This window comes from Corythoichthys intestinalis, chromosome 4 (assembly GCF_030265065.1).
Source record: "Corythoichthys intestinalis isolate RoL2023-P3 chromosome 4, ASM3026506v1, whole genome shotgun sequence".
NCBI lineage: Eukaryota > Metazoa > Chordata > Actinopteri > Syngnathiformes > Syngnathidae > Corythoichthys > Corythoichthys intestinalis.
In genome coordinates this window covers 55,519,862-55,530,597 of record NC_080398.1, presented here as the reverse complement: position 1 = coordinate 55,530,597, position 10,736 = coordinate 55,519,862, and the positions used below count along the sequence as shown (strand labels likewise).

Genomic DNA, 10,736 nt, shown 5'->3' with positions numbered 1-10,736 from the left:
GTTCAATTACACCCGTAATTTTGTATACCATTTCAAAATCAAACGCTTTCCCCAATATACGCGGAATTTGAAACTAAACGATCCACTCTAAGGGCTGTTTATTTTGCTAAATGTTTGAATACTACACCTATATCATTTTATTCCCCGCCCAAAATGTGTGGTAGGTGAAAAATTTCATATTTCCTAGGGCTACAAAGTACTCACACTTCTCATCAGCTGTCATCAGCTGTTGAAGTTTGAGTAAGTTTTCCCTGGTTTTGTTCTGCGGCGGCGTGGGCGGCGGGTGCTGGCTGGATTCACGGGATGGAGCGGTCTGAAAGGCAGCGACCAAAGATGTAAAGACCAAGACATCTACTTTATACAGTAGAGTTTAAAAAATGGCGAATTCACTTCCTCCTTTGGACGATATTAATTTGACTATCGCTCTGGCACACCGGGCAGAAGTCCTGGAAAATCCACTTCAGGTAAACTATAATCACACACAACACTACTAAGAGCAGAGAAAAAAATAAATAAAAGTCACGATAAATTTGCGTGTTTTCAAACGATGTCCTGTCGTTTGAATTCAAACATGTTGCAGGGCTCATTTAGGACGACTATGTTTGACCACGTTTCCATTACAAAAAAAAAAAAAAAAAGTTTTTAAATATTTTAAACGGGAAAGAAATCTACCGTCCAAATTTACATTCACAATCCCGCCTACATTTTCAATTGGTTTAATTTCTTGTAAATTCCGTGACTATTATGATGTTTGTTTGTTTGTTTGTTTGTTTTTAATTAATAAAACTTTGTTTTTGCCACCATTGACTGACATTTGGCACTTTATTAAATCCAATAATGACTGCTTATTTGTATTAAAACAACTCATGAAGACCTGGCATCCACATAAATGGAGATCTTTGTGATATCTACATACATTGTATGTGGACTCCAAGTCTGCAATATTTTTTTTTTTAATTCATTTTTTTTTTCAAAATCATTTTTGAATTATTTTCGTTTGTTTTTTCCATATTCTGAGTGTGTAAATATATGTATGTATGTATGTATGTATGTATGTATATATACTGCTATGAACAGATGCAACTATAAATCACTAATATTTTGATAAAAACAAAATGAAATTAAAAATAAAAATAGGAATACTCTGTGGTTATAGGCCCCAGTAACACTCTTATTTATTATATTTTATTTTTTTAATTCTATAGTATTTAACTCATTGCCTACCATTGACAACAATATATGTCCAGTTTGTATAACGAAGTGCTTCCCAATTATTTTCTTTTACACCCCCCCACCACCATCCAGGAAGAAGTAAATATTTCGCGCCCCGCCCACCCAACTATCTGCGGCCACTGTAAATAGCACCATATGTCTATAAAACTCTGCATAAATGTATTCATACAATTGTTTCCTTGTTAACATTAATGAAAAATATGGATGAACTTACAATAAAGTATAACTTTATTTACGTCGTTTTTGTTTGTCACAGAAAATACTTAAATCACATCAATTTGCCTGAATTAAAAAAAAAAAAACACTAAGGCACATTTTTTGACTATTTGATACTGAAAAATAAAATTAAATCAAAGCAATATGGGATAATAAATTCAAATTTATTAGCAACATTATCACAGAGCACAATATGGCAGACAAAAATTAATAAAAACGAGTGTCATTGGACAGAGGGACAGTTTTTATTTTTTCAGCACTTGTATCATCCAGCATGACCAAGACCATGTCTAATTCTGCAGGCAATATCAGCTCCTCCGCTCTGGTATGATATTTTTTTTTTTGCACTGAGCAACTTGGTATGCCACCTTGTATGATGCTAACAGTGCTTGCTAGTTTATGTATGTAACACTCACAAAGAGCGCAATATTCGGCACATTTTCGCTGAAAAAATTCAAGTGACGCCTTTAAGTGACGCCTTCATTGATTTCGCTTCATGCTTTCCGCTGCCAACATTTTTGGACACAGTAAACATACTGGTCTTTCTTAGTCTCCCACCGTAATTAAAGTGAAGCCAAACGCCACGTACGCTCGTCTTGGCTTTCGGGATACTTCATATATCCTGCTCTTTACTGTGTGCTGTTGTTTATTGCAAAATGAATGAATAATGTGTAATTGCACACCCACTCAGTGGGTGTGCAATTACACGTTATTCATTCATGCATTCTAGTACGGCAAAAAAGTATGTTTTGCGAGGTCACAGCCCGCTATTTGAGAAGTACTGATTTAAACAAAGAGGACTGGCTGTCAATACCCAAGTTTCAGTGCCAATGACGCGTAATCCATTTTGACTGGAAGGGCTCACAGCGAATAATCGTTGCATGCTTTCCCAATGAAAATGGATTGAATGTCTAACGGTGTCTGAAGCAGCCAGTGTGTTAAATGACTAAAGACATTGCAATCTTTTGTTGACGTGCAGTGTTGTGTTTTTTAACCACACATGCTTTTTTGAATCATTGAAAATGTTTCCACTTTGGTTTGAATGAAATATTAGTGTTTGTCCACATGCTTTTAGAAGACTTTTTGCATGTTTTAACAAAATTAGACCAGGCTTAAGTGTTCTTCACTGTGTTATTGCTTTTATTCTCTGACCGAAAAGGTGGGGTGGAGCAAGTTCCAGAAAGATCCCGCTTGGTCTAATATGTTCACACGTGTTTGTCGACTTTTCATTGCCACTGCCGACATTGAATGTGTAAATTAATAGGGATTGTGATTGCGACTCCCATTGAAATATTCCAATTAGAACTTTCCATTGAGATACAAGAAAAGTTCAAGGGAACCTTTTGACTTTTCAAGATGTTGCCTCTGCACAAGCCATATGGACATCTTATGCCCACAAAATAGATTAAGTTCATCTCTCAAGAATGCACAGTGTTGTCTCAAAAGCTTTTTGTGTAATGAGTATTGGGCTCTACCCAGGACAGAAATAAATTAATGCTGACATCTGTCACTGCTTCCAAATGTGAGCACGACTACCCCATTGTGTATGAAGTCCTTTTCTTTAGGCTGAACTCTGTAACTCACTGTCCTAATACAGAAAGTTTGCGTATGATAATGATTTTAACAGTTGGTGCATGTATGTCATTGTTTTGTCAGTCTTCTGTCCTCCCACTCTTCTGTTCCGCATTCTCCCCATGCTCGTTTTCTCCTCTAATTGTGTGCTCCTCTGTCATGTCTTGCGTGTGACATTCTGAGGTGGCAGAGAGGAGAGAGTAACAGAGGAGGCAAGAGCGGCACAAATAGTGAGTAATGCCTCACGGGTGGGCGTGAGAGAATGGATCTACTGTAAGAATCCTGAAGAGCCGGATAATGGTCCCAGCCTCCTTTGTCCCAAGCTACCCACTATGCCAGTCGACATCATTCTGTCTCACACTTCAGATTGCTTCTGGATCTGGAATAGTGTTCAGTGTAATGCCCGAAAATAAGTACAGCACACCACCGTGAAGGAGCTTATTCAGTTGGTTTAATGACTTGAGTCACATTAATATATCCAGACAACGGGGTTAATGGCGCTTACTCTTTATCGCTGATCAGTGCTTTACTGGGCCCACAGATGATCTATTTATGCAGAGGCACGCAGGATTGCGGAAATCTGGAGTTTTCACACTCACATTCACGCCACCTTTTAGAATTAGATTGATAGACGTCAGGCTAATATACTATTACGCCATTAGCGCCGTACTACCAGTGTTGTTTTCATCAATGATGACGATAACGAAAATATTTCATGACCGAACAATTTTTTTCATGACTGTGACTTCATGATGGCGTGCTGAAAACATATCATAGGTGACTAAAAATAATGAGATGGATGCCAGTTGTAGTCTGACGACACGAGAACGAGATGAAAATTCGCCATAGTTTCCGTCATAAATTCATAATGTTTGATATTTTCCTATTGTATGTGTAGTTAGCATGTCATAAATTCATAATGTTTGATATTTTCTTATTGTATGTGTAGTTAGCACACATTTAGCAGGGTTTGGTCATGTTACTCATGTGACGTGCTCCGCCTCCCCAAACAAACTCACTGGCTGTTGAGTAAGCCTGTGCCCATTCCAGGCTCCTTTTGTGAAACATGTGTCAGATGCTGCTTGGTAGGTTTTGCTTTCTTATCTTGGCTCGATGTGCCATGTTTCTTCAGTTTTTAAAAGTCTGTGCTGAGTGATCATCACACAGTAAACTAACTTGTAGCGTTAGCATTACGTTCTCGTTAGCATAGCGTTGGCGTTAGCATTAGCATTTAGCGCAGGGACTCGGTGACTTCTTAACCTCTTGGAAAACATTTTACATTCAGTTCGTGGTGTCCGGGTGAGTTTAATTAATTGCAAATAATGTGCTGTTTAATTGCTGTGTGTGTATTATCATGAAAATGGTGATGTCCTTGTAGACTACAGTTATGTGCTCGTCTGTCATGTTCATTTGAAATTGTTTTACTTATTTATTTGTTCATGGACTAAAACTTTTGAAGTTTATAGATGAAAACATTTTGAGAATTGTCGACTAAACTAGACAAAATGTGTCTGAATTTTCATTGACATAAAATGACGACGAACTTATTTTGAAATGACTAAAATATGACTAAGACTATTAGTATCTTAAGTATTATCGTCCAAAGCACTAAGACTAAGGCGAAAATTAAAATGACTGCCAAAAACAACACTGACGTACTATAGTACGTATCTTATTTTTTTACTTGAGCTTATCAATGTGATGCATGCTACATGTTTTTGGACAGTTATTTTGATATTTGGGGGGTATTTAGGGGTACTTAAAGGGTTAATTCCGACCTAAGCGAAAATTCAGATTACGCCAGCGTAGGAACGGAACTCGTTTTATCATCCAAAACCCTAAGACGAAAGGGCTGCTAAAAACAACACTGCATACAGTACATCAGTAATGTTTTTGGCAGCCCTTTCGTCTTAGTCTTTTGGCGTAACCCGAATTTCCGCTTGATAAAGCCTTTAAGTACCCCTAAATCTCAAAATAACTGTCCAAAAACATGTAGCATACGTCATATTAACAAGATAAAGTAAAAAATAAGATACTGTAAGATACAGTACGTTGTGTTAAATGCCGTTATATCCAATGACTATTCAGGCTTTACTCTCGAGTGAGTCGCCTTACTGAGAAAAAAAAGGCACTGTGGAAAGAGTTGGGAGGCGGGAGTGGGGGGACATCATGGCCGCTCAGGTCACCAGCCTCGCCTCTCTCAACGTGAGCCCGCCCTTCGAACTTGAAAAACTTAAACGGGACTCGCCAGAGGAGTCTGCGCTGGGGTAGAAGCAGCAGCAGCATGACAACAAGAAAGTGGGACCTGACATCGTCAGGAACTGAAGGACAGCTGCGACGCTGCTGGGGGAGGAGGGGATCCTGACATGGCAACGGGAATTAGGTACTGTTTACGCAATTGAAAAAAAAAACGACTGGAGACAGAATGGCGGACAAGACTCCGGCGTCTTAAAGTCCAAATCACGCAAGTAGAGTACGTCGTAACCCGGGGACTACTTGTACTTATTAGTCTTAGGGGCAGTTTACATGACGACTCTGCGACACCAAGACGCAACGACTGTGTTGCGGAATGCCCTCGCCTTTATATGGTGTCACCAAAAACAGAAGGTGAAGACGCAAACCTTTGAATTCGGGCTCCAAAGTGGAAGGATTCTACTGCAGGGACTTGAGGGGGCTTGCTCCGCATCCATATCAATGGAAAGCTCCCGCGCTGATAATATCAGCACTCTCACACATCACATTGGGCGTGCACAGCAGTCCTACTAAACATTAAAAACAGCAAGTATGGCAAAATGTTGGATTTAATTTACTGTTTGTATAATATTTTTAATTTAAATATGTTTAATGTTTCCATTTTTGTGCCTTTTGGAGCAAAAGAAAAATGCCATTGCTTGGAGTGGGCGGGTATGTTGTCTTCTGGGCTGGGGAAGCTGTTGGTGTCAAAGTTCATCATTGGCTGTCGTCTTGTAAATCTGCAATGCCCCCTAGGGCCTGTTACGAATACTGCATTGTTTTCACGCGGAATTGCGACATTGTTCGAATGGAGACGGAACCATATAAATGGAAATTTTACATTTGTTGTATTCTCGGAGCATCATCATGTAAACTGCCCGTTAGTCATATTGTAGTCATTTCAAAATATGTTTGTCTTTGCCTAGTTGTTGTTGACAAAAACTCAAGACTAATTTTGTCTAGTTTTAGTCTACGTGTACTAAAAATGCTTTCGTCTGTAAAATTTAAAAAATACATAAATAAGGTTTCCAACTATTTCCAATGAACATTGACAGACGAGCACATATTGTAGCATCTACAAGGACAACGCCAACTTGGTGATAATACACACTCAGCAGGAAAACAGTACGTTATTTTCAATTAATTATACCCAACTGGAAGCTACGAACTGTATGTAAAAGGGAAAAAAAGTTGGGGGGGGCGGCGAGGGAACGGCGCATGTCACGAGCGACACAACAAGACACTGCTACGATGCAGGCTAGCTACACATAAATGTCACACATTGTGAGGATGTGACAGAAACGTGCACATTTTTGTCTCGTTCTCGTCACGTCAGACGAAAACTGGCATCGGTCTTGTTACGTTTTAGTCCCCCAAAACACGGTGTAGCTCGTTATCGTCTCTTCATCGCCATAAAAAGGGTTCGTTGACGAATATTTTCATTATTATCATCGTTGACGATAATAACACTGCTAAAAATATTGGTATTTGTAATGATACTGTATTAACAAAATCGCTAGTTAAACCAGTCGTGTACTGTACTTCCCAGATGATTTACACTCCAAAGTAAGATATTTTTGAATGAATACTTCCAGTTGCTTGACTTTCAACATTGGTGAAAGTTAATTGCAACGTTGACAACTGAGCCGTCCCTCACTAATTATTGTCAACTCTGAGGTTGCTTCCCACCACCTCCAGACAGAATGCAGGGTGCCTTCAACCAGAGATCAGCTCATCGTTAACATGCACACATTGCTATTGTGAGTGGACACAAAGGGCCATGTTGTGCCCTCAAAGAGGAGGATCAGTGCTTTCTGTCATACTGGCACCTTGCTAGCCCATTTTGCTTCCTTCATGTTGTTTTAAACATGCAATGAGCTTTGTCATTGGAAACCTACAGTATTAAAGAAAAAAGTTAGCAATGTTATAATCCATTTGCGTTCCTTTTAAAATGGCTCAAATTTATTGTATGTATGGTGGATGTTTTATTTCTAATTTCTGCAGCTGGATTTAAACTGTTGACCTGCCCATCTTTAGTTAGTTGTTTAGACTCAAATGGTAGAAGCTGAAAAAAATATGTTCTAAGTGGCACTGACAATGTTCAGCTTTGGACATTCATCAATCAATCAAGACCCCTTGGTTGTTGATGAGGTTCAATGACACTTTCTCAGAATGAATTTTAAAAGCAAAATTCAAGCCATTACTTCATGGTCGAAATGTACTATTAATTGTTCTTCTGTATGTTCTGAGGGTCTGTGCCAAATTTGGCTGTTATACTCACTAACATGCTGGTTGCTAAGGACAAGTGAAGGGTTGTATAGATATAAGTGCTATCTTCTAAATCTGTTTTCTCCCAATTTTGGAAATCCAAGATGCACGGACCCACAGCTTGAAGTCACAATTTCTGGGTGATGAAACCATCTTACGAAATTGGTTGTTATGTTCTTGGAAAGCTGAAATTCAGTTTATTTATTTACTATTTCAAAACTTTACTTTAAAAAAAAAAAAAAAGGCCCCTTGTGTCTCATTTTACTGCTTTGGGACTCGTATTGTATTGACCATAAGGATAAATTACCCCAAAATTACTAGAATATTTGAATTAAAATATATGCCAAACCACAAATATGAAAGGATTTACTTTACACTGTTTTGATTTCATCTCAAAATACTGGAAAAGCTTCCGTGTGAGAACATACACTTGGTTTTAAACTTACACGTAAACTGGAACTCTGTCATATAATGTTTATGTGATCAGATATGGTGTGGTAAGCTGCAAGCCAAAGGCACACCCAGTATATGAATGGCTTGTTTCAGTTCCTTTGTTTACCACCTCATGTAGAAATTCACTCACACTTTCTCTTATCCATCCATGTGTGCGTGGCGTGGATGATCTGTTTATTTGACCTGGAACAGAAAGAAACAAACTAAAAAGCAAAACAGCTGGTTAAAGTGTGCACTTGTTGTATAGTGGCAAAGTGAGCTTCACTTTGCAACACTTTGCCAAATGCTAGTGCTGCATTTGTATACTTACAGGGTTTGTATACTAATTAACATGACTGTGGGAATGTTTATGACACCCTAAAATGACTAAATGGTGTTTTTGTTTAAATGTCTTGCAGGGTTCCCAACTCTAACACATTGTGTTTCTCAAGCATTTTAGGCCGTCCTTACGCCCTATACCACACTTTACATTTCTTATGCCCCCAAACTATTACTCCATCAGCGTCATATTGTAAAAATAAAATTAAGTCGCTGACCTTGAAACCATTCCATTTACATGTTCTACAGAATGTCATATCTATATTAAACCTTTTTTTCCCCTTTATTTTGCATTTTTGTATAATACATCATGATGTTAACATTTATGTTCAATAAACTAAAAGATACTTTTAAAATCAACGAAGTGAACTGTAACTTAAATAAGTATTTTTTTTCTAATGTATATTTATTTAAAAGCTTTATATTTATGAAATGTATGTATTTATTTATATAATAAATAAAAGTAAAATCATTTTAAATTCACTGTATTTATTTTGTTTCTGCCCACGTGACTGAAAAAAAATCCTAGCGGAAACACTGTATATGCACACACACACAGCCACACTTTAAACAATTTTCATAAGTTGAATCCCAGATATTCGGTCATTTTATGCAAAACAGATATTGGCACTCAACAGTAAAAGAAACATGACAGGTTTCCAGACTAGGACACCACCCAAGTTGGTGGTACAGGTTTGACATAACAACAACAAACGCTTTTCTCCTCATTATAAACCATTGAACCATCGGTATAATTTTAAGATATTATTTGGTGGTATAAATTTTTTCCATTGACTGATATTAATGGTTAGAGACATTACATTTTGACTGGGCAATGATCACTCACCCCAAGTCAAAATGGATTGGACAGCTATCAGCAAATGCAGCAGCCAATGAGTTTAAGGGAAAGAGAACACCCTGATCACATGCATCCTAGTGGAGGGAATCTTTAATAAAGTGGTACAATGTAATTCGAAAAGAAGAAGAAGAAGAATAGTGGAGAAAAATGTAAATAAAAGCCAAAATTTCTTTGAAGTTGGCAAAAAGCTGTTGTCAGTCAATTTTACATGCTATTACTAGTTTAGCATATCAAAAGCGAGTATCTCAGATCGTCACGTCTACTCTTCACTGGCTACCCACTGCAGAACGGGGCTATTGGAGCAACTAGCTTTAATGCGGGCTTCATCTGAGTCTCTGACAGAGAACGGTGAAAGACAGGATGAACAGTCACAGAAACCATACTGTGTGTGTGCCTATTTTCTTAACTAGTTTTTACCTGTTTTGAGTGCATCAGTGTTTATGAGCTGTATGCGTGTGACAAACATGTCAAGCGGTGTCATTTTGGGGGTTTAAACATTATTTTCCACATTATTCGAGGTCTGAAAATGCACGATTTGCATACTTAGATACTTTATGCGATTGTCTTTCACATGAAGGTCAAATGTACTTTCCACATCAAATTGAAGCTTTGCATGATATTATATTCCATACTAGGGATGTTCGGGCCAAAATCGGGCCAATCGCGCCATTTGTCAGCGGATCGTAATCTTGTGTAAAGGTTCGGGTTTTTGATTTAAAAAAAAAAAAAAAAAAAACATGTATAAATCTATTCCCTTACCCTCCTTCCCATCTCCCCTGGTAGGGTGGGTGGCTGTTCATCTCAAGCTCAGGTCTCCTGTGAGAAGCCTGGGAGATTGAGGGTCCTGCGCAGTACCTTTGCTGTTCCTAGGACCGCGCTTTTCTGGATGGAGATGTCTAAAGTTTCTCCAGGTATCTGCTGAATCCACTTCTCCAGTGTGGGGGACACAGCCCCCAGTGCTCCTTTGACCCCGGGCACCACTGTTGCTTTCAGCTTCTGGACTCTCTCCAGCTCTTCCTTGAGCCTTTGGTATTTTTGTAGTTCCTTGTGTTCCTTTTTCCTGGTTTTGCCATCGTTCGGGATGGCTATATCGATCACAGTGGCTGTCCTCTGCTGCTTATCCATGATCACGATGTCTGGTTGGTTGGCCACGACCATCTTATAAGTCTGTATCCGGAAGTCCCACAGGGTCTTAGTCCTCTTATTTCCCACCACCTTGGGAGGTGTTTCCCTTTGCGATCGAGGGGTCTCCAGTCCATACTCTGCACAGATGTTTCTGTAGACTATACCGGCTACTTGGTTATGGCGTTCCATGTATTCTTTTCCAGCCAGTATCTTACACCCTGCTATGATGTGTTGGACTGTTTTAGGGGCCTCTTTGCACACCCTGCACCTGGGATCCTCCCTGGCGTGATATATCTCATATATCTTATATCTTATATCTTTTGCTGTGGTGTTCAGGGCCTGCTCCTGTGCTGCCATGATTTGCACCTCTGTGCTGTCTTTGAGTCCAGCCCTCTCCAACCATCGGTAGGACTTGTTCAAATCTGCCACTTGAGTTGTCTGTCCGTGGTACATCCCATCC

General features: G+C 39.0%; 1 protein-coding gene across 3 annotated transcripts in view; it reads left to right on the top strand.

Annotated features, from left to right (window-relative positions):
• Window positions 1-240: 240 nt before the first annotated feature.
• Window positions 241-10,736, top strand: part of LOC130915166 (NIPA-like protein 2) — a 47,790-nt gene continuing 37,294 nt past the window's right edge. For 2 of the 3 annotated variants that reach the window (XM_057834982.1, XM_057834981.1), the window contains exon 1: window positions 241-464. In XM_057834982.1, coding sequence (XP_057690965.1) covers window positions 378-464 — 87 coding nt within the window. In that variant the 5' untranslated portion in view covers window positions 241-377. Of the gene's footprint in view, window positions 465-1,751; window positions 1,775-10,736 lie in introns of all 3 variants that reach the window. The other variant, XM_057834983.1, reaches the window with a different exon arrangement.